Source organism: Podarcis cretensis (assembly GCF_951804945.1).
Source record: "Podarcis cretensis genome assembly, chromosome: 2".
Classification (NCBI taxonomy): domain Eukaryota; kingdom Metazoa; phylum Chordata; class Lepidosauria; order Squamata; family Lacertidae; genus Podarcis; species Podarcis cretensis.
Window position 1 is genome coordinate 74,228,307 of NC_137171.1, and position 24,941 is coordinate 74,253,247.

The following is a 24,941-nucleotide window of genomic DNA, read 5'->3' on the forward strand; positions in this document are numbered from 1 at the left end:
CTAGAACTTAAACCTTGCCTTTCCTGTGAACAGTCGGTCCCTCCCTGTTGTTCCTCTTGCTCTCTTCTATTAGATTCACTGCTCTCCCCCCCCCCCTTGGGGAATGCTTTCTCCCTCTGAGAAACTGGAAACTTCTAACTCTTCCCTGACATTGGTTGACCCCAGTTTTTTGACACAGTTTTTGAGTCAAAAAACCTCGTCTGATACACGGGAAAATACGGTAATACCAAGCCAGAATTCTGTGATATTGAAAGCAGATGCTAGTTGTACAGGGACAGACAACAAGAAGGGTAACAGGTAACATTCTAGCTCATGTAGATAGCACTAGCTATGGTTTATGAAAGGGTTTTGTGGGGGACCATAAGGCACAATCCTATTAGCTTATTATTAAGGCAACATATGACCATCCGAATGTACTTTACAGGAGTTGCCTGCTTTGGATAAACTGAGTCCAGCCTGCTCAGGAACGAGCACACCACGCAGCAATATGCTTGTATCGCATAGTCCAATGAGTCCAGAGAGTATCAAGCTGGTGCATCGCCACAGGTATTTATCTACCTAAGAAAGGTCTTTCTATACTAAGGTTACCAGATTTTTTTCAATGAATCCAGGGACACTTTTCAACTTCAATGAATTTTGTATGGAGACTGATTTGTATATCCGGGGAGAGTCCTTATTCTATACCAGTCTTTTCAACTGATGTCTAAAGCAAAGTAGCTCATGTAGCTACTGTGTATAGATTCTGGGAGGTGCTTTAGGTCTACTCAAAGTTATAGGAATAAATAAAACCCACTTTTATATTAACTTATCCGGGCAACGAATCATTTGTGAAAGGGTGATCATTCTGTGTTGGTCTTTAATATGCTTTAGCAGCTAATATGTAAAGGACTTGAAACAACTTCAAAATTCAGGGGATGCCTACCTAAGAGAAACATGGAAGCATGAAAACAAGCTAAAATCCACACAGTTGAAATTGTGTGGTGGAAATGATTTTCGTTCTTCAAGCAATTTTAATTTCTAAACCTTAAGTATTGTGATGGAAATGATTTTATGAGGATGGTTATAAAAGGCTCCATTCTTTGTTGCTTCAGCTGTTAAAATTTGCTAACCTTTCTCCTGCTTCTTTGCCACCAATTTTTCATTTAATAAAAGCTTACAATATTCAGTATTAGCTGATACAGAAAGACTCTCCTCCCTGAAAGAGAGGGGAGTTGTTGTGGGCGGGAGCCCGAGCACCGCCCTAGCAGGGGGCGTTTGCCCCCTGCCTCCAGCTCACCTGGCTGGCGCTCACGCCCCCGCCGGTGGCCATCCAACCAGGTGCCACGGAGGGGGCGTGCTCAGCAGCCTTTTGCTGCAGCGTCAGCCTCTCCCTGGCCTCATTCCTCATCGTCCCGTTGCGAGTCACCCACCCTCCACTCCCTTCGAGTTAGGGCTTAGGTCATTGGCCTTGCTATGGACCTTAGGTTGGTCGCCCTGGTTGGTCGGGGGGCCTGGTAGGAGTTTTTCCATTTGGCATTAGGCCTTTTGGTTTTTTCGCCTACCTCGTAGCAATCGTCACAACTTTTGTGGTATTGGTGGGTAGGTTAGGCATTGGAATAATGTGTTGTGGTGTGTCGAAGTGCTAGGTGTGGCCATCGCCTATGCCTTCAGTTTTTAGGGGTATTCCATTAAAGGAATCTGGCGGTCGTGTATTTTGTCCGATGCCTGCTTGGCGGGAGGCCATGGCACGACCCTCGGTGACACCAGGGGTGAGCCTATAGTTAGATTAGCATCAACAGGCTCCACCTACTGGTGAATAAACCCACCTGTTTTGTGATCCAATGCCTAAGCCAATACCTTTTCACTGCTGTAATCAATAAAGTTGTGGCCTTTCCTAGCCCATTAACCTTATATCACGTGTCCTTGTGTTTTCATTTCACTTTGCGGGGGTCGGGTCCTCGAACCACAAACTGCTAATGGCAGTAGTGTTATCTGAAAAAGTATTTTTAAAACCATCAAAATTTGGTAGCAGACTTGTTTTACAGTTTTATCAGTTGCCTCTTCATCCTGCCCAAAGCAAGGGGTCCTGGAAATGTTGCTCTAGCCATGGAATTCATAGTAAGATACTGTTATGGCATCATTTTGTATCAAATGTATTTTTAATGCAGATACAAAACTATGCATTGAGAAACATACAATATAAATAATTTCATGGGTCGTGAAATAGTGGTTGATGAACCCTTGACTATCCCTCAAAATGCAGATGATTTCCCCAAATATTTACAAATCCAAAACAGCAGAATTTGTGTGGTCAGAGAGCTCACTAGTTCCATGTGCATCTTAAATTGATGCAACTATGAAAAAGTATGGCAATTGGACATTAAATTATACATTAGTGCTTACTGAGTTTGTATACATTTATTGTCTTCTTTATTTATTTTAGGTGATTGTCATTTTTCTTCTCTGCTGTTGAAAGCTATTTCGAACAAATGGTAGAAAAGCAGGATATAAATATTTTACAGAAATAAATATTTGAATAGATAGAAGAGACACAGGAACAGCCACTTAGGTCAACGTGAATTTACAATTTGACTTCTGGCACACAAAAAATAAGTGGTTTCTCTGATATGTTCTAACATTTCTTGACAAATTGCTAACTTGCTCTGCAGCTTGGCAAAATGTGAAAGTCCTTGTTTAATATAGTGATGGGCCTTATCTAACTGAAAATGTACAGACGCAGAAAGGCTTGTCTGTGCATGTTACTTCAATATGTTTTGAGGTACCTAAACAGTAGCTTCCAATGAACAAGATGCATTTTTTAAATAAATATTTCTGATTAAAACAAAATATTATTTTATCTTACTGTTCTCTGTTCTCCGTAGCCCATTGAATATGCTGGGCACAGTCCGACACTCGTCATCTTCTCTTTCTTCCCATACATCAAGTGAAACAGGGAATCTGGTTATTCTAACAGACAGTTCTGTCGGAGAAACAGCAGAGGATATGTACCACATGCAGGTACGACTGTAACTCATCAGGAATATGCAGTGTTAAAGATGATTTTAGGATGCATTTAAGCAGGGCTGTCTTAAGCATATGCGGCGCTGGGGTGCAAAGACCCCCCTGGTGCCCTCCCCCCCCCCGGTTGCCCAGTCCCAGGCACACAGCAGGGCAGAGCCAGCCAGCCGCCTCAGCGTCTCACTGGCTCAGTCGCCCCCGAACTCGCAATGCAGAGCTGGGCGGGCTCTTCCCCGGACTCAACTCTCAGGCCCTGGAATCTCAGCCTGGTGCCCCTGAGAGCCTTGCGCCCAGATGCCCCACACCCCTAGCTCCTATGGGTAAAACGGCCCTGCATTTAAGATCTCAGTCAGTACTAAGATCTACTCAGTACTTGTAGACATTGCTAGAATAATATAGTGCCTTACAGACTGAGGAAATCAAATCTTACCTCTGTCATGAACTCACTTGCTGGCTTTAGGCAAGTCACCCTCTCTCAGCCTTCCTCCCACATCTACAACATGAGAATAATAACAACACTCATTTCCTTACAAGGTTGGTATAAAGATTACATGAAAATAATATGAAACCCTTGACACACTCAGAAATACTTTAAAATGCTAGGTATTTTATTATTGAATTATATTTAAGTTAACTTAGACAATTTTTAATGTTAGCTGGGTGAAAACCCCATTGTACTAGTGAGAGCACTTGCACTGGCTTCCACAGGGTGGGACGTGTTGGTTGAATCCTGCCCTAAGAATCTAATCACTAATATCTGTTTTTTTCTTTCCTAGGCCAGTCCTTCCACCTCAAGCCTGAGCTCTACCCATTCTGCACCATCCCAGATGATTAACTCTGCACCTCCTAGCGCACGGGGTAAGAATGAGCCAAGGTTCTACAAATTGCTATGATGTTTGCCCTTTAAAATTCTAGATTGTACATTGAATTGCTTCCCTGCTTAAAATAAGTGATAGCTTCATTATTGCAACAATGAATTATTCAAGACTGTCTTCTACAATGTCCCAATTAAGTGTGTCATCTTTTCAGAACAGTTTGGTATACTTTCTCTCTGGTATAAAATTTATTCTAAGATAATTTAACTGTGTGTTTCCAATGGGCTCCCCAATCATTGAGCCCATTCACTTAAATCCATACTGCTGCTTGTACGAGTTGTTTCAATTCTAAAGCAAACAGTCTGAAAAACAGCACTGAAAACAGCAACCACATGAGGACAAAGGTAAATACCAGGCAGGCCTCAAAGGAAAAGAAATCAGGATGAAGGAACATAGAGTGTAGAATCTTACTTGGAACAAGGTGTACAAAATTTGCCTTCTTTGCCTGAGTTACAAATGAAGAAAGGGAGAGAGAAAATATCTGAAATAGCTTTCACTCCCTAGTATTTCCTTTCCCTAAAAGACACTATGCAAAGTTGGTTGTTTCTTCTCTTCACAAGTCACAACCCCCAGCTGTGGCCTCTCTAGAACTGGGTGCCAAATTATTGCTTAGAGACTCTCAAACCAAATTGCACTGCTGTTTGTGTATGCTGCAGAACAACAGAACTTACTTTTGGTGAACCCATTTCTGTAGAGCTCAGATATCCTTGGCAGTAGTAATACAATGGAAGAACCAATATCTCAGTAGTAGAACACATACTTTTTTGTGCGAAAGGTTGTTTTTAACACTTGACTGGAAGCCGCCCAGAGTGGCTGGGGAAGCTCAGCCAGATGGGCAGGGTATAAATAAATTATTATTATTATTATTATTATTATTATTATTATTAATCTCTGGTAGGGAGAGGGGAGAAGGGGACTCAGTGTGGAACACATGTTTTACATGCTGAAGGTGCAAGAATAAATCCATGACTTCTCCAATTAAAAATTATTCTCAAGATGTAGGGCTGGAAAATATTGTCTGCCAGAGGCCCTGGAAAGTTACTGTCAATCAGAATAGACTACACTGGGCTAGATAGATGGGTGATATGATTCAGCATACTGCAGCTTTATATACAGCAGGAAAGATGACGTGGAGACAGCTGGGGAGCTTCATATGTTCAGTGAAGTCTTTTTCATTATTGTATCTGTTGCACTAAGCTGAAGAGCATAGTACTGTATATGAGTACAAATATTTTTATAATTACCAAAGTTGGTGGACAAGCAGTTGTGATCAAAGCTGAATAAAGAAGGTAAAGGTGGTGACCATTGTCAGGAAAATGGTTATGTGATTATACTGCTTTAGGGTCAACTGTGTCTGCTAATTGTATCTCTATGAAGTATGCACTTTGGGGAGGAAAAATATGGTATGGTGGTCCTTGCATCATTTCACAGAACTCATAGTATCTGTGGTACTGTGGATATCCAGCTTTCTGAGCTGCTATTTGACTTCCCAACAGCATTTCCTGCATCTAGAATCTCTACCAGTGCTTAGAGACAAATGAGGTGATGTATGTTAAAGGACAACCAATTAATAAGTAATACATCATTTCCTGTTAGCAAATATATATTTGAACAAGCACTGTCATAACTACATGTGATTTTTGGTTTTGACTGTTTCTGATCATTTTGGAAAACTTCATTTATTCTTGGACAGATTTCTTAAACTAATTGAATTAATTTTCTTAAATTAATGGAGAAGTTGTTTGGAATTCCATGAATCGCACACTAGAAAAAGAAAGCCCCAAATCTTCTTGATACTTCACAGTATGTGAATTATTAATTTAATTGTTGTGAAACTTCCAACGGGGATGAAATTGTTTTTGCAGAAAATAAGCCTGGTGGTATTGAAAATAACATGGGATTTATTTATTTGCGTACATTCCCCCCCCCCCCATTTTGATAAGTTTTATTCTATGGAAATGGGAGATTGACAAGCATTGGCGCTAAAGCAAGCTGCAGTGCAAAATTCACATGCCTAGCTCTGCCAATATGCTTCAATCCTTTTTTTATGTTTATTTATATTCTTTTTAATTTAGTGCTGATGAAAGGTGCTGGATTGACAACACTGGAGGCTGAAGCCCTCTATTTATCCACAGAACAGATACAGCACGGGCGGCAGCAGTGCAGGCTTCCCCACACTGCCCCCACCAATTTGCCTCATCTCTGTCCTGGAGGAACCACCTCTAGAGGTGAGAGGATAGATTGGTCTCCATGACCCATACAGTCCTTGGCCTTTCTGTTCAGATTGCCAACAGAGTTACCAGCTTGTAGTGGCAGACTTAGACACCCTTCAGCCAGGAAGTGCACCAAGTTCATCAGTGTGTTTCACTGCAGCTATTTGGCAGTGATAGGTTCCACACTGATGTGAAGAGTTGTACTGGAACCTCGATTTACGGAATGATGACTAACTTGCACTCTTCAGAGTTCAAAGCTTGTCTTAGAAATGAGAAAAGAGTTGCCCGAACTTTAGCAGCTTTGATTTCAGTCAATAGTCTGATTTCCAGCTAAACCTCCTATATTCTTATTCATGAGCTGAGATCTAACTGAACTGAGATGCAGCTATAATTTGAATATCTAGATAAGCCTCCCATTCATATGGCTCTGATTTTTGTTTTGTTTTTATAGATAAACTATTGGATAATATAGCAAAGCTTGTTTTGTTCACAGTGAACAGTACAACTCAATTATAATTAACACAAAAAGTAAATATAATCAGCTGAAATGTCTCGCAGCTTGTCTCTGAAAAACGTACACATGTATTTTCATTTTGAAATGATAAACATTTGTAGAAATATGCTGCCTTCTTAACTTGGTACAGTAGTACCTTTTGAGAGGTTAGTAGACACATTACGGGGCTCTGCTCCATGAATGAGCTGATTTATCTTCATTGTTAAGGCCAATTTAAATATTATTTTAAGCATTGTAGATATGAGAATCACTTACACACTTCTGTCAGTCCGTCCTCCAATACTGCCACTTCTCAATTGTCGATATAAATATATCATACATGGTCATATTCATATGCTTAAGATTTTATTTCCAAACACAGCTCTGATCACGGTCTTTTTGGAGAAGAGCATTAGGGTAAACATTACACAGTGTATCATCGGCTGTAATATAGTACAAGCTGTATTTGTGAAAGCTTCCACCTTTTCATTACATAGCTATAAACACACAAATTAGCTGCAAACGTTGGTCTTGTTCATAGATAAAAGCAGAGCACAATGTCCACTTCTGGATGCTAGCTGTTAACAGGCTTAGGGCCAGTTTACCCTTCAAGGAGCTGTGTTCGCTGCATGAATACATTAATGTGTGAAGGGGAGATGTGTATCTCTCACCAAGTATTCAATCTGGATGTTTGCCAGATAGACACTAGCTGTCATTTCCTTAGATTATGTCTATCACATTTCTCAGCCTGGAGAGAATACAAAAGCCTCCCAAGTAAATATACTTAAAAGACCATTTGGAGCCTATATTTAGTTGTGCTTAGTGCGTTTTGAAGGTGGTCCCCTGCTGTGAACTCATAGTAGGAGCTGTCAGGTCAATGTTGCTGTTTCGTTTAGACTTCTCCTTTTCTCTGCTTGGACAGCAAGTCACAGCTGTTTAATCAGCACTGAATAATAATAGCATTTAAACATTGGACTTTGATGTTAAAACAAGCTCCTAGAAGGTTTCAGCAAAGATGAACAAATCAGTTCATATTTGGGTTACATGCAAATTATTTAGAAATATCAGCAGTGCAGTCTTCTGCATGTTTACTCAGAATTAAGTCTTATATTGAATGGTACTTACTCTCAGGTAAGTGTGCATTGAATTACAACTTTAGAATTTATAGTAATTCACAATACTTTTATGAGATACCACAAGATTGGTTCTTTAATTTGTGACAGACCAACATACTACCCCACTCAAAGTTAGTACTTATATGGCACTTTTTCATAGTAGTTAAAGTAATTCATATATAATATTATGGCAGTAATTCTTATATCACTCCGTAAAGTGGGTGTGAGGATCCTGTGGCCCTCTAGATGTTGCTGGAAGCCATGCAAGTTGTAGTTCAACAGTATATGGGGAGCCAAAGGTTCCCTACTCCTGCTGTAAAGTAAACCATCATTTCCCCTACATTGCATGACAGGGTAGTGGGAATTTAGACTGAGATAGTGGATTGTCACAGTGTCACATGACAAGGGCATTGCCCATCCCATTCGCTCCAGCATCCCACGATGCAAATAGGCAGCTCTAAAAAATTCAGTCTTTGTTGTAATTTATACTGCATTTCTTTCCTCAAGATCCCTGTGATGAGACTTGCCAGTTCTCCATACACTTTGTTTTCCCTTCTGAAAAATTAGTTCAGGTTGAGAGTAATATGTTCTGATGGAAATTATTACCAATGAACATCATAGGCATCCCCGGTACAATGTGGTTTTACAAACAGTGACACTGAAGTTCAATTTTGAGTGGTAATCCCGCAACAGATCTTGCTCTTGTGAAAGGTTTCATGTTATTCTCCTGCAAGACTTTTGAGAAGAACTGTGATTGCACAGCTGAATCACTCAAAGCCTTCTCTTAATAAATGAAAACACAGTGGATTGTATCCAGTGCTGTCCTTACATTTACAGAAAGCTGTTTGATCCAGTGGGAATTTCCAAGAACGTTAGGGAGCAAGGGGATTTTTTTCTTATTTCCTCTTCCACTCCCAGTGCTCCCTTCCAGTCTGCTCTAGGGGCTTAGGGTACACACTTGAACAGTGCAGGACATGATATGGGGGCTGCAAGGGAAAGGGGACATTTAGGGGAATTACCTCCCTCCCCATTCTATGCATGGAAGTCTTTGAGGGATCAAATCACCTTTTGTGAATAGAAGGACACCACTGGATACAACTCACAGTCAGGCTAGTATCCTTTTTAGCACATCTATGGTTAGGGAGGAGTAGACTCACTGTTCCTCAGTAGAGAGACCATATACTTCCAGTTATTAAGTTTGGAGGGACAAACAAGGGAAGGTTCTTGTTCTCGTGTCCTCCTTTTGGACTTTTTAGGGAATCTGATTGCCCACTGGTGCAGGGAAATGGTGGGTTTTCGGCGTTTGAGTATCAAGGTACCACTGTACTTCAAAGGCAGAGCACAACATTCCAAATGTGGGACTGCTGCTCTTTTGCTGCATGTTTGCTGTAAGCATGTCATCTGAAATACACACTTCGGATGTGCACATGTATGCATTGTGTAAAGAAGCACTAGACTAATGGGCTTTCAGCAGGTCAGTTGCATATTTTGAAGTTGTCCATAAGCACCTGAATGAAACAACAAACACAGCCACCACCATGATACCCTACCTGCAGATAGACATACTAACAAACAAACAAACAAAAAAGAGTGGATGTATGACTTTTTGTCTACCAAGATACTATTCCGACAAGCTTGGCTGAACAGGTAGAATTTCCAAAGATCTGACAGTTACAAATAAGTAACATGCATTTCTTTAACTTTTAAAAGGAGCTTTTGACAAATACTGCCCTCTGTTGATGACTTGAAGTCACATAATTAATAGAAAAGCTTTCAGGAAACAACTGTTGTCAACCATGTTAGATGAGCAGCAAAGGTATTGTTTTCATGTGTTTTTCCAAATTGATGGTACTCAACAGCTTCATCTGTATTTCTAGGATAAATTGAGGAATATATTTTAAAAGGGGGAAATCAGCAATGTGCTTTGTGCCATAATACATTTACTGGTGCTCCTAAAAGATCAGTATTTTATATTTTGTGATGCAGAAGTAGGACTATCTGTGATATGTATGTGAGCAAAAGAGACAGTATAAAACATTAATGCTTACCTAAATGAACATTGTGAATGATAGGATGGTCAGATTATTTGTGTTCTGTGTTTGTGGTGAAAACATTTAATCATACAGTGGAGTTTGAATTTCTTTGAGCTTAATAACTTGAGGGAAACTCTAGAAAGTGTGAAGGTTTCTCCTGTGCTGCTAACTATATTGTTTCTTCCTTTTGTGCTAAATCTCAGTCTATGACCTGCATGCCATGCTTCCGTTCATGTGAAATCTGTACCAACTACAAATAACACTTGTGTTTAATATTATTTGTGTGTGGTCAGATATTATTTGTGTGGTCATAGAAAATTTGCAGAGGGGACCATGTGCATCAGATTCTGCACATTAATGCATCCAGTAGGGGAGATAGTTTCCATTGTTATCATTACCTTAGGCAGCTGTGCATTTCAACCAGTACCATAATGAGTAGATCAAAGATCATAATGCACTGATACACTATGCAGTGCCCAAACAAACATTCATCAAAATGGCAACATATGTCAATATGAATCAAAACCCTTATGGGATAGAGATATATTGAGAAGCTCTGTGTTCTCATATTCTCATACTAAGCATAACTGCTTGTTAATTACACAGTTTGTGGAAGAACACTTCTTATGTTCTTACACCAGCAGTGTAAGAATGGATCTACCAAAGGCAGTTTCATTTTGGTAACATGGGGCTTTCAGAATGCATTCATTGACCTGCTAAGCGGTATGCTACAGACCCAGCAGCTTGTCTGTGTTGCTGTTTTTGTTATGCACTGAACACTAGAGCAGTGATTCCTGTGTGCCAGTTAAGCTCATTTCCATTGTACGCTAAAATGTTATGTTTCATAGTTGTGACTCATACATCTTAGGAAGACTAGGGGACTGGGCCAAAGAGCATCTCTGTTGTGTTTTGTCATGTGTACGTGATTGTTCTCACTTGTTTACAGGCTCTCCCTCTCTACCAGATAAGTATCGTCATAATCGGGAGCTGATGATGTTATTACCGATGCACCGAGACCGACCTAGCAGTGCCATGTACCCTGCAGCTATCATGGAAAATGGACAGGTAACGATTTCAGTATTGCTGTTTTTTCTGAATGTGCCAGGACATGAAATTAGCAAACAGATCCATTTTCTGGACAGGAAAGGACAAATGTTTTTGAAATGGGAACTAATGGGAAGGAGGAACTTGCAGGTTACCTTACTTGGCAGGATAACTGTCCCCAGTCAGCTAGCCCACCTTTCCTGTCTGTCTTCCCTTCAGAAAAAGAGAGCGGGGGGGGGGAGAGAAAGGGGTTCTGAATCCCATAGCTAGGATTCATGTGGGTGAGGTGAGTCAGGAAGGGAGATGGCTTTAGTGATTCCTGGCCAAAGGAGTAGCAGAGTAGCCAGCTGGTGGACATTTCAAACAGCAGGCCTCAGCACACAGGGCTGGCAAAGCTGGGATTACCCTAGTCATAATGCACTAAAAATCCCAGGCAAAACTTATTGGCAATAACTGAGGGCAGACAGGCCCATGCCTTTGACCAGCACCTGTATCATTGTACCTGTCAGCTTCCTGAGCAAATTCAATAAAAGAAATTGCAGCTTCTGCACCCTGAGCATGTACTCCTCTCAGGGAGATCTGTAGAGCAGCCACTTTGGGGGGTTGGGGGGGTTGGAGGGTGTTCCTGCTCATTCCAGTCCAGTCTCAGTCTTGGGAGGTCCTTCCAGCAGAGGAATCAAGTTATACCCCAACCCCTGTCTCTTACTGGTGGAAGGGGCTTAACTGGAAAGTTCTCCAATGCCCTCCTTACTCTCCCTAGAGCATGATATTTATGGTAAAAAAATTATTCTGCCTTCATTCAAATTATTATTATATAGTCATAATAACATAGGCACAGAGATTGCCCTTGTAACATAAAACAAATGTAAACAATCAGATATCTTGTGAATCTTATTGGAGATATCAAACAGCATAGTTACAAACTGTTGTTTAAGAAGTGCAAGTATTTGTTGCCTTTCTTCTCTCTTAGCACCCAAACTTCCAGCGAGCCTTGCTCCAGCAAGTGATTGGACCGTGCAAACCCTGCAGCGATCCCAACCTTTCTGTTGCTGAAAAAGGTATTCCGTGCCCTATTTTATATTATTTACTTATGACACTTATTTCAGGCATTGCTTTTTGCTGCTTTGCTGGATCCAGAATCTACAGCTAGCGCTGAATGCTGTAGCACAGTTGCTGACATGAGCAAGACTCTGCTCAGAGATCTGCATTAGTGGGTGAAGTTCAAGGTGCTAGTATTGGCCTATAAAGCCCTAATCACTTGGAAGCCAGTTTATTTACAGGATCTCCTTACTTCATATGTATCCACTTGACCTCTCTTGACCCACTTGCAGAACTTGTAAGAAATTGCTTTTTTAGCGCGGCAGAACTTTTGCACTCCCTGCCAATTTACATCAGGTTGAGTGGTGGCTTAGCTGTGTTCTTTCTGATGCCTGCTTAAAACTTTTTTGTTAAGCTAAACCTATCCAGATGTACATATATTGAATAAATTGTTTTCAATCCTTTTTTTTTTTTTTTTAGTTTGCTGCTGGTTTAAATTCTATGACCCGCCCTGAGACCTCTGGGTATAGGGCGGTATATAAATTCAGTAAATCAAATAAATAAATAAATAAATTATTTTTAAAATGTTTTAATTACTTGTTTTTAACTACTTTGCTGATAAGTTTAATATTTCTTGTCAGCCCTTAGAGGTTTTGTTGCAGTCAAGCAGTATATAATTTTTTGTTAAATACTATTAACTAATTAATTTTATTGTCTCGTTTTATGTTCATTCAAAGTGTTCTTATCACTATAATCTCTTAAAACCATGTGTATTTAGAACAAGCAGTTAACCACACAGCAACTGCCCAATCCATATATACTCCTAGCAGAATATATACATTTGTGACTGCCCAATCCATTTATACTCCTAGCAGAATATATACATTTGTGACTGCCCAATCCATTTATACTCCTAGGAGAATATATACATTTGTGAGTCATGTTTCAAATATGACAATCTCCTTCCTGCATAGAGATTATCTACATAAAGGGAAAATTTCAGTTATGAAGCAGCACTTTGGAAAGGTCAGTAATCCATAGGCCAGGGGTGGCCGACTCTCAAGAGACGGCAATCTACTTTCAGAATTAAAAACTGGCAATGATCTGGGTCAGCTCTAAATTGTTGAACTTTTTTTAGGGAGGAGAAAGGCCCCATTTTTAGTGGTTAAAAAACAGCTTTTTGGGAGGGAAAGGTTCCATTTTTGTGGGGGTTAAAGGCAAGGGACAAAGGGGTAAAGTCACTCACAAAAAGATCGCTATGGATGAAAACAGCAGCACAGAGAAAGCTCTGTCTTCCCTTCCAGAGATCAAACAATGAAGGGCGGTGCGGGGGGGTCAGGGCAGGAGTCAGTTTTAGGGACACTAAGGAAAGGGAGCCAGAGATCGACCGCAATCACGGGGATCTACCAATAGACCAATATCGACCTGTTGGACATCCCTGCCATAGGCCATTGGAAGGGGAGTTGGTGTATATATCAACTGCACAACATATACAGCTGAAGATGCTTGGAATGTTCTCCCTAACCGGCTGAAAGCACATGTTTGGGTAAACCTGGAGACCTGTCACTTTCCCTTTTTAACACTGATTTTTCTTGACAGTAGAGTGACATTGAACACCTTAAAGCAAAATCTTTTCAATTATAGCTTCTCTGCTGATGAATCTAATCACTGAAGACAAACTCTGCAGCTGATGGTTTGGCCACTACAGGACAGCAGGGACTTTCAAAGATAGTTTAAGCATGAGCTAAGCCTTTATTTGGGATAAACCATCCAATATCAGAATTGCACATCAGGTTTTCCAAGCATTTTAGTCTAAAATACGATAGACACAGCAGGGAGGAGGGTATTGAATTTGCCATCAGTTAAGATATTCCATGTTTTGTTTCTGGTTTTCATGTGTATTCTATACAGGTGGTGACCTTCAGATAGATAGTGATCAGTTTAGAGCAGTTTCAAAGCATGCACACAACTTGCTCATCCAGTGGCAGCAGCAGGAAGTCAGTACGTATAGGCTGAGTGAAAATGATGCCTGCTACGGACTCAAAAACTGTGGATTTAGGTTCTCAGTGAGAACAGAATAAGAAGGTTTGTTAAACAAATAGTGAATGGTAGCTTCATAACAAGGTGAATGTTGGGATGGGAAACATAATTAATTCATTGTGGGGGTTATAGGCCCCACATAAACTATAATACACAGCATTCTCCTCTACAACCAAGGCTGATGTATACTTTTTGCCAAGTCTTGTGTCAGAACTCCCCTGTCAGTGAGATTCTGTTTGATGTTTGGCAGTAAGATCAATGTTAAGGAAAGGTCTGGGCAAAGTCTTGGTGATTGTTTTCATTGCTATAGTTTTTTTTAAGCCTCTTATTTTCTGTTTGACTGCTACCATGAATTTTATAAGTGTGTTACCTTTATAAGGAAAATGCAACTCTTTTCTACTTGTTTTGTCTCATTAATGTATAAGGAATTTTGTTTTGTTTTTTGTTTTAAAAAACGGTTTGGGACCAGAGGAAAACAAACTTACCTCATCTTGGTCATCGCGGCACAGTAACAGGCTCTGTTCTGCATACTGAAATGTCTGTTCCTTGTTCTTTGTTACTGCTTCCTTCATCCTGCTTTTTTTAAAAAAAAAAATTCTGTAGTCTAAAAGATATCTTCTTGGTCTCCTAATAATGCTAATCTATCTAAACTGCTTTCCCATTTCCAGTGAAAGGTCAGCAGAGTAAGTTGATTGCTCCACCTAGTGGTTACAAGGCAGACAGCAACCTTTTGGGAGATAGGACTCCCAGCAAGAATCCAGTTCTGCTCCTGCCATTGGTCGCTATTGCTCTCGCTGATCTTTCAGGTTTTCTCTCTGAATTTCTTCTGTGACAGAAAAGAAAAAAATTAGGAGTTAATAATAGTCCTCTTTCCCTGTGGCCATGTTCCCCTTTGTTTCCCTATACTCCCCTGAATGAGTTGTGGTGATTGCTCCTTTAAAGAAGGCTACTAAGGCAGACTGGGAGAATCCCCCAAAATATAAAAAGCTGTACCTATTGTGAATACATTTTACACCTTGGAAACTGAATTCACTGACTCCCTTAAAACCCCTAGCATGTATTGTCCTATTTCTCTCTTAGTTTCTGAAAATCTACTTCCCAGAGGTGGGGATTCACAATTAAAGGACACCACTGAATGCAGATTGAGCTATGCAATCCATAAAACACATGAAGCCCCCACCCTGCTGATTAGAGCAGCACGAACAGCCTCTGTTTTTATCTAAACATCTATAAGATAAGCTCTTAGATGAGCCCATCAAACCAGGATACAAGTTGCACATGTCAAACCCTACTAAAAATCCATTGCTCAGCTGCCTTCATAGCAGATGCTATTGTGGATACCTCTCAATGTGCTTCTTGAGCCCTTGTAGCAGATGTGGTCACCAGATGCACTTAATGCTCAAACACTGGGATGTAGACACTCTTATGTCAGCCTCTCCATCGTGTCATATGCAGGAGGCAAGCTTCTCTGGGAGGATGCCCTAAAGGACATCTTAGTCTAGATGACAAGTGGAAGGTATTGCTAGCATACAAGATGGACAACAAGCAGCAGAATAAGCACCGTTCTCCACATTTCTACAATCAGTCCTTTTAGAACTACTGACGAGTTCCTGGTCAGTTAAAAAAAAAAGCCGTAGCTCCCCAACTTATCACCTAATACATTTTGGAGAACTCCTGTACACCACCAAAAGCCTCATCTCCTTAGCCCTGGAAAGATTTCAGAAAGCAAATCTGCAGTACAGCCTTAGCCAGTGTGGTGTAGTGGTTAAGAGCGGTAGTCTCGTAATCTGGGGAACCGGGTTCTCGTCTCCGCTCCTCCACATGCAGCTGCTGGGTGACCTTGGGCTAGTCACACTTCTTTGAAGTCTCTCAGCCCCACTCACCTCACAGAGTGTTTGTTGTGGGGGAGGAAGTCCTTAAAGGGAGTGAAAGGCGGGATATCAAATCCAAACTCTTCTTCTTCTCTTCTTAGCCCTCATTCACGCCAATCTAATGGTGGTAGCACATGTCCTTGGCCTCTGCGTCTCAGCAACTCCTTGGGTGAAGCACCATGCTTGGCCCCTCCAGTGGGCCCTACTGCCATTTCCGAAAAACATTGCCCTCGGCAGGCGCCTTCACATCAGGCTGTCACCCCAGCTCCATCACAGCCTGCAATGGTGAACTGACCTAGTCATCTTGAGGAGGGACTTCCCATTCCAGGACTCCCAGCAAATGAGAATACCTTCAGATGCCAGACTCGTCTGTTGGGGCACACATTGCAGGGATCTCTCAGTCCAGGGCCAGTGGTCTGCAGCAGAATCCTCCATGAGCATCAACTGGCTGGAGCTTTGAGCCACCCACGTAGCCCTTCTGCACCTTGCACAACATCTCTCTCTCTGGAACATGTATGTACATCTGGACAGACAATACCAAAGCCAAATGAAACATCAACAGGCAAGGTTCAGCTTGATCCCCGAATCTGCAGCAAGAAACAACCCTCCTCTTGGACTAGGCAGGGATCAACATTCAATCAGTCACAACTACTGAACATATATACGGACTTAAGAACACTCGGGCAAACCAGGCAGAGTGGAGCCTGAAGCCCCACTTGTTTTCCAACTACTCCAGCAAAGCTTCAGCCAATGCAAAATCAATCTCTCTATATCTAATAGGGATTGCCAACTTCCACAATTCTTCACCAGGTTTCACACCCCATCAGTGGAGGCCTGGAGCACTCTGCTCTCCCCCTGGCCACAGGGTCAACTCTATGCTTTCCCTCCAACTCCCATGCTCCCATGGGTCCTCAGGAAAATCAGGGAAGAAAAGGCAAGAGTGCTCCTCATCACTCGGTTCTGGCCACATTGTCCTTGGTTTCCACAGGTACTGAGCCTAGCACTCTCCTCTCTGTGGCGACTCCCCCAACTACTGGACATCCTAATTCAAGGTCTGATTCTTCACCCAGATGCTGCCTGGTTGCATCTGACTGCATGGTTTTTGACCAGAGATGGCTGACAGATGGATCTCACTCCAGACATCATAGATATTTTGCTGCACTGCGGAAAGTCTTTGACTCTACATATCTACCAATTCACCTGGAAATCTTTCCTCCTGAGGTGCTCTACTGAAGGGTGTAAAGTCAATAACCCTGGTATCTACCATCTTAGAATTCCTTCAAGATGACCAGAGAAAAGGCCTGAAGCCCAGTGTGCTAAAATAACAGGCAGCGGTGGTCTCCTCCATTCTCTCAAGGCTGCACTCCCCTTCCTTCTCCTCTCATCCACTCCTGAAACACTTTCCCCAGGGAGCATCTCTTAAATGCCCTCTGACTTTCCATAGATTCCCCTCCTGGGACCTTCACAGGGTTCTCTCTGTGCTTCAACACCCTCTTTTTTTTAACCTCTCAGCAAGGTGGCTCCTTTCTTTGAAAATGGTCTTCCAATCACCTCAGCCTGCAGAGTCTCCAACTTGAATGCTCTTTCTGTTGCCAAACACCTCTGTGTCTTCCATAGAAGCAGAGTGGTGCTAAGGACTGAGACCCCCAAGTGTCTCCTGCAGATTCCATCTCCGGAAGGAGATGGTTCTTCTCTCCTTCTGTCCATCCCTACTCCATCCTCTGGAAAAGGCCTGACATTCCCTGGACGTCTGCAGAACCCTGAAGATTTACACTGGTGGAACTAAAGCCCATAGGCTAACTGAAACTCTGTTTGTATCCTTCCACCCACCCTCACCAGGCACGAAGATGTCCTCTTCCACCCTTTCTAGGTGGATCAGGGCATGTATAGCCTGGCCTAAGAGGTGCAGTGGTCTTCAGCACACCATGGCTCATTCCACAAAAGCCACAGCAGCCAGGGGTATGTTTTCCTCTCCTGCTTTTCTACAGGAGATCTGCAGGGCAGCTACTTGAGCGGCACCCAGGACTTTCACCAAGCACTGCCACCTGGATTCCTACGCACCCTCAGACGCAGCTTTGGGCAGAAGGGCTCTGCAACAGGTCCTCTCGCTATGACTTCCTGAAGCTGCACACTCTCCTTAGAAAGATTAGCTGCTGTGCGTCCTGCTGACCCTTTCACTGGAAATGGGGAAAAGTACAGTTGTACCTACCTGAAATGTAGCTTTCCATTTCTTGATGAAAGGCCAGCAGACCCTGCCCTAGTTGGTTTGGCTGCAGGATTCTTGTCATTAGCACAGTCACATTGACATTAGGAGGTAGCATGTTTTTTTCTTCTTTCTATTCTTACACTCCTGGCTGTTGAGCATCCTGGATGCATGCTGGGAGTCCTACCTCCCAAAATGTTGCTGTCTGCCTTGTGACCGCTAGGTGGAGCCATCGCCCCACTCTGCTGACCTTTCACTAGGAAATGGGAAAACTACACTTCAGGTAGGTACAACTCGTATTTTTCTCATGATCAAGAAGTGCACAGTTCTCTTACCACTCGCTGCCTTCAGAGCAGGACATAACCTAACAGCTTGGGGCCAGTCCCAAAACTCACTTGATTCAGTGAGTTAAAAAGTCAGCCTTCAGTCCCATCAAATATTACAGCATTACCCAAATTCAATCTGTTTCCATCCTTCAGCTGTTCCAGCAGCACCAAGCAGCTGGAGTCTGGACAGCGGAACCAGAGAGGCCTTGCCATTCCTGTCTACTCATGTTGGGAGCATCCTGGCCCCACCAGTACCTCCCCGAAGCCTGCCCCATGGTAAGGAAATGGCCAGTAGGTCTGCAGAAGAAATCCTGCACTAATGCCCAATTAAACCATGTGAAAGCAAACAGTGCCACCTGTTTGCCTTCTGAAAAATGAAAAAGGAGTAAAAGGAAGAGAAGGCTACACCAACTCTCTTGGCTGATGATTTCATAAATCTTTAAAAAACCAAAAAAAGCAGTACTCTAAATGTGCTTTGGGACTGGAATTGGGCTTATGAGTGATGTACACTAGCCCAGTGTCTTGCTAAAAGCTGTACAGTACAATTCCATGCATGTTTACTCAGAAGTAAGTCACATTGAGTTCAATGGGACTTACTACAAGGTTAGCGTGTATGGGATTGCAGCCTAGGTTTAACAAATAAAACATTGAGCTCCAGTTATTGAAGATAAATTAAGGTTTCAGATATTTAATGCTAAAGAGCCTGTTGTCTTGCCACGGGAGCCTTGATATGATAACTGCGTTTGTTACACTGTGTTGCTGCCTTCATTTGCTGTTTGTTGTTGTGTACATTGAGTTACAATTTACCATGTAAAATAATTGGTTTCTAGGAAACTGACACTGCACTATCAGGACATATCTGTCTAACTAGCATCACAGGACATTTAAGAGTTGGAAATGCTATTTCTGACTTACTGCTCGCAGATAACTTTTTCCATTTATCTCATTTAAGGTCACTACTCGCTGCATTTTGATGCCTTCCATCACCATCTTAATGATGCCCCCCCAGCACTGCCTGCACGGACGCTACGTAAGGTAAAACTATATCTCAAATTGCAGAACCACCCTCTGATTCAGCCAGCATACTGAGAGCAATTCTGTAATCCACCTCTTTGTTTATTTATACTGATTTACTCTACTGTACGCCCTGTGATATTACCAGGAGATTTATCACCTTGCTAAACTTGATGAGGTGGGAAAGGGTGTTTCTCCTGCTTGCTTATTTAAAACACTTAAAAGATCCTCAAGCTGTTATAGCAGTGTGTGGTAAGCCCACATTTCCTGAGAGTTAGGGTACTCTGAAAGCAGCAAGGGGAGCCTTTTCAAAGCACTTTCCCTGATTGACTTTCAAAATGCTCTTCCTATTTAAGCATGGGTCTCCTTTGAAAGCGTAGATCCATCCAGAGCCACCCTTTCAAAGCACTCTTCTGTACCTGCTCAAACAGGGAGAACAGAGTGCTTTGAAACCACAGTCTGTGCCAGCAGGAATTGCACTTTCAAAGCACTCTTCTTGCTGCTTTGAGAATGGTCCATCCCCAAATAAATATGGCCTTAATTCACACTGCTATGAGTACTCAAAAGGGTTTTTTTTTTAAGTTAAAGAAGCATTGGGAGGCCTCAGCTACTGCTTGAAAACTCTGAGGAAATTTTGCTCATCCACCCCATTTTCAGGGATTTCAGGAAACTGGCAGAATGTGCAGGTTGGTCTATGGTTGAGGGCAGTTAAAGTGTCTGGAGTTAAGGGTGGGGAAATGAAAACAGAAGGAATTGGCCTCCTTAATTCCTCAACAGCTATTGTATTCCGGAGGAAAGCTTCTGATTGGCGGGATGTGCTCCTTGAAGTTGTCCTCCCACACTGTTCACCTTACTTCCGGCAGCTATATACAGTAACAATCCGTTCAATCCGTTACCCCCGAGGATGTGGACAGGCTGCTTGGACGCGTGAAACCAACCACCTGTCTCCTGGATCCTTGCCCATCCTGGCTAATAAAAGCAAGCCGGGAAGGGCTGGGCGATGGGCTCTGCGGGGTGGTGAATGCTTCCCTCTGTGAGGGAACATTCCCAGATCCGCTGAAAGAGGCGGTCATTAAACCGCTTCTTAAAAAACCATCTTTAGACCCGGCCAGTATGGCCAACTATCGCCCAGTCTCAAATCTTCCATTATTGGGCAAGGTGATTGAGCGCGTGGTTGCTGAACAACTCCAGGCACGCCTGGAGGATGTGGACCATTTGGATCCCTTCCAATCGGGATTCAGACCTCATCATGGGACTGAAACTGCCTTGGTCGCGCTGGTTGATGATCTCCGGCGAGCTAGGGACAAAGGTGAGAGTTGTTTCCTAGTTCTGCTGGATCTCTCAGCGGCCTTTGATACAATCGACCATAACATCCTTCTGGACCGTCTAGAGGGGCTGGGAGCTGGGGGCACTGTTATACAGTGGTTTCGCTCCTTCCTCCTGGGCCGTGTTCAGAAAGTGGTGGTGAGGGATGAGTGTTCAGACCCCTGGGCCCTCACTTGTGGGGTGCCTCAGGGTTCTGTCCTCTCCCCCATGCTTTTTAACATCTATATGAAGCCGCTGGGAGAGATCATCAGGGGGTTTGGACTGGGTGTCCATCAATATGCAGATGATACCCAGCTCTACCTCTCTTTCAAATCAGAACCAGTGAAGGCGGTGAAGGTCCTGTGTGAGTGCCTGGAGGCGGTTGGAGGATGGATGGCGGCTAATGGATTGAGGTTGAATCCTGACAAGACAGAAGTACTGTTTTTGGGGGACAGGAGGCGGGCAGGTGTGGAGGATTCCCTGGTCCTGAATAGGGTAACTGTGCCCCTGAAGGACCAGGTGCGCAGCCTGGGAGTCATTTTGGACTCACAGCTGTCCATGGAGGCGCAGGTCAATTCTGTATCCAGGGCAGCTGTATACCAACTCCACCTGGTACGCAGGCTGAGACCCTACCTGCCCGCGGACTGTCTCGCCAGAGTGGTGCATGCTCTAGTTATCTCCCGCTTGGACTACTGCAATGCGCTCTACGTGGGGCTACCTTTGAAGGTGACTCGGAAACTACAACTAATCCAGAATGCGGCAGCTAGACTGGTGACTGGGGGCAGCCGCCGAGACCACATAACACCGGTCTTGAAAGACCTACATTGGCTCCCAGTACGTTTCCGAGCACAATTCAAAGTGCTGGTGTTGACCTTTAAAGCCCTAAACGGCCTCGGCCCAATATACCTGAAGGAGCGTCTCTACCCCCATCGTTCTGCCCGGACGCTGAGGTCCAGCGCCAAGGGCCTTCTGGCGGTTCCCTCATTGCGAGAAGCAAAGCTACAGGGAACCAGGCAGAGGGCCTTCTCGGTAGTGGCGCCTGCCCTGTGGAACGCCCTCCCATCAGATGTCAAAGCGATAAATAACTACCTGACATTCAGAAGACATCTTAAGGCAGCCCTGTTCAGGGAAGTTTTTAATCTGTGATATTTTAGTGTATTTTTGGTTTTTATGGAAGCTGCCCAGAGTGGCTGGGGAAACCCAGCCAGATGGGCGGGGTACAAATAATAAATTATTATTATTATTATTATTATTATTATTATTATTATTATTATAACAGAACAGCAGCCAGCCTCAATCCTGAGCCCTTTAGTACTATAGCACAGCACAGGTTTTAGAAGGGCAGAAGAGAGAAGAAAAGTAGCCTCTTGCAAACCCCAGTACTAAAAGTTAAAAGTGGACATGGAGCGGCACGTGGTACCTGTAAAATCTGTTGCTATGTACATGCACCAATACTCAAAATATTCATCCTGCTCTTACTATGTGAAATTGTAATGATAGAGAGCTCAGCTGCACAATATGGATAGGGGTTGAAGTAAAGCCTTGAAAATCTGTTCTAAATTGCATTGTTGCTGCAAATTAAAATTAACTTTGGAAGTATATGTTTATTCTTAGTAAGTGCTTTGATTTTGGAATATCTGAGTATACCAGGGTAGCAGACAATACTATGTAGGGGAGTGTTTTATTTATTTTGTTTATTTTATATGCCAGCCTTCATCCGAGGATCGCAGGGCAATTTACAATATAAAAATACATAACTGTAGGCTGTATTGGATACAGTGACTGATGCAAAGAACAGGACTTCTATGTATTGATAGCAATTGTGTAGAAGAGGAAATTTTGATAGCTGCACCATCTTAAATACCCTACACTTTCTATAATTAAAGGCAGATGAATCTTGCCCTCCTTACTATCTGATCACTTTATTGTTGTAAATATCAAGAAGGCAAGAGTTAGCCACCACACAATTGCGATTGTTTTGGTTCAGTTTAATTTCCCTGTACCTCAGGGTATTATTACACTGCGGGTGCTTCCGTTTGGAAAGCTAGAGAAGGCAGAGAATACATATTTCATAGCTGTCAACTCTTCCCTTTTCTTGCGAGGAATCCTATTCGGAATAAGGGAATTTCCCTTTAAAAAAGGGAAACGTTGACAGCTATGATATTTGTTTATATTTGAACACAAAATCTATAAAACAGTAATTAATGTTCTGTGATCGGTGTGGGACGAATTAACCACGGAAGTGCAGAAATATTTCGTATGTTTTGACATACGTATGAATGTTCTGTGTCATTTTTTAAACAGTCACCACTTCATCCGATTCCTGCATCACCCACAAGCCCCCAGTCTGGCCTGGATGGAAGCAACTCTACCCTTTCAGGCAGCGCAAGCAGTGGCGTCTCCTCGTTAAGTGAAAGTAACTTTGGGCATTCATCTGAACCCCCTCCTCGAACAGACACTATGGATTCTGTCCCTAGCCAGGCGTGGAATACTGATGAAGACTTAGAGACACCCTACCTTCCCGTCAGGTATAGTCTCTCAGAGCCTGATGTCCTGGAAACACTCAAATCCCAGCCGTGCCGAAGCCACTCTGCCCCATCAGGAGTCATTCCTCAGGACGCTGTGGACCCTCCAGCTCTACCCCCTAAACCATATCACTCCCGCCTTCCAAACATGGAAAACGAGGAGGGGATGATCTTGGAAGAGGATGAAAAACACCGGGCGCTACATCGCAAAATTCCCCAGCCAACTAGCGGTGTGAAAGAGGAGCAAGCCAGAGTAGCGTGGGAGCATGGCATCAGTGAGCAGTAGGCAGAAGTGTGAGAGAAGACGGTTTGCATGATCATTCCAGGTCTGTGAAACCAGAAGACAGATGTACAATAAGGAGGCTTCAGAAAAAAGAAAAGTGAACTGCTTTATTCTCTGCTGCTGAGAGTTAATGACTGGAGCCAGAGATTGGGCCAGCATGTGCAGTTGCTGCTTTCCTTTTTATTTAATTTTATACTTTTAAGATTTTTAGTGTTTTGGGGTTTTGTCTATTTTTTTGCAGTGGGTGCTTCATTCCTTCTACAGTTTATCAGACAGCAGGAAGTGATATTAGCTATAGACACTTGCAGAAACTGAAAAGCATTAGGATTTTGAGGGGAGGGGGGATGTGGCATGGAATTTTTACAAGCTTTCCTTCCAGTTTTGAGATGCGCACAAGTTTTGAAGCAGTTGCACTAGGAATGTGTTTATTTGCTGTAGTAAGTGAATGCTAATTTTGAATTCAGGGATTCCGCGAAGCCAGAAGGTACAGAGTTTTAAAGGCACTGAAGAAACGAGATCTTCCAGGCTTGAGGCATATAAACTTATTTTGCAATGGTCTCCTTGCATTGCCTCAGGTGTGCTGAAGCAATCTAACCAGTGCTGACTGGCTGCCATTTCTATTTTAAGGCATCATTTCACACAAACTCTTCTTGGCTTGGCATAGACTTTTTGATTTCCTGCTTTTTCCATTGTTATTCATCTGTATTTATTGATGCTACAGTATGAGGGAAACGCCTAACTATGGGACTTATAGCCCAGTCCTGGCCTCCCCATGCCTCTGGTTTTTGAAAATTAGCATTTTAATTCCAGTCCAGGAAGTTGAGGAGGAGTATCTTATGTCAGAAACTAAGCTAAAATAAAAGGAAGGCTTGAGCACACGCCTGACAGTTGCTTTAAGGCTGACGATCTTGCATAGTCCAAACTACTCTCTGTTGTTGTACCATCCTCCTCACCCCAGAAAAGAAAGCCTCTCCTTGTTGCATTGCTATTGGACAAGATCACTTCTAGTTACTTGTTCCAGTGTCATAGAAATACAGTGGTCTTCAGAAAATGTCCACTAAGTAAAAATTGTAGAAGCGGGTGGAGGGGGGGGGGATATTTTTATCCTTTTTAATAAAAAGTTTCTGAAATGTTTACAAAGGAGACGACTAAGGGTGTGCTATGGTGTGTAAAATCATGATTGACTGTTAGGGAACCTAAGGAATGGGGTGTTGCTTATATTTATATTCAAGAACCAGTGCAGCCAATTAACATGCCATAGTTGAACATTTTAACCAAAGGAACTGTGGGGCAAGCTGCCATGAACTATATGAGTTAGAAATGTAGTTAAGTTAGGGAAATGTGCTGGAAAATATGGGATGAAAAGGAATATTAACACATATTAAGCAATATGGCAAGGAATTGCATATTCAAATGAATAATGCAAGATAACAATACTTGAAAGTTGTTAGGGTTTTAGTCAGCATTTTTTAAATCCATGTCATCCCAACACCTTAATAATGGCAAAGTTATATTTAATCAAGATCCAGTTTTGCTGCCCTTCCCACTGGTGGCTAAAAAAAAATA

General features: G+C 42.6%; 1 protein-coding gene across 9 annotated transcripts in view; it reads left to right on the forward strand.

The window, feature by feature from the left end:
• Window positions 1–24,467, forward strand: part of DOCK3 (dedicator of cytokinesis 3) — a 151,491-nt gene extending 127,024 nt beyond the window's left edge. For 4 of the 9 annotated variants that reach the window (XM_079964392.1, XM_079964386.1, XM_079964387.1 and 1 more), the window contains 9 exons: window positions 425–546; window positions 2,862–2,997; window positions 3,774–3,855; window positions 5,948–6,100; window positions 10,673–10,791; window positions 11,741–11,828; window positions 18,402–18,524; window positions 19,201–19,283; window positions 22,872–24,467. In XM_079964392.1, coding sequence (XP_079820518.1) covers window positions 425–546; window positions 2,862–2,997; window positions 3,774–3,855; window positions 5,948–6,100; window positions 10,673–10,791; window positions 11,741–11,828; window positions 18,402–18,524; window positions 19,201–19,283; window positions 22,872–23,378 — 1,413 coding nt within the window. In that variant the 3' untranslated portion in view covers window positions 23,379–24,467. The remainder of the gene's footprint in view (window positions 1–424; window positions 547–2,861; window positions 2,998–3,773; window positions 3,856–5,947; window positions 6,101–10,672; window positions 10,792–11,740; window positions 11,829–18,401; window positions 18,525–19,200; window positions 19,284–22,871) is intronic. The other 5 variants (XM_079964385.1, XM_079964389.1, XM_079964390.1 and 2 more) reach the window with 5 other exon arrangements.
• The last annotated feature ends 474 nt before the right edge of the window (window positions 24,468–24,941 follow it).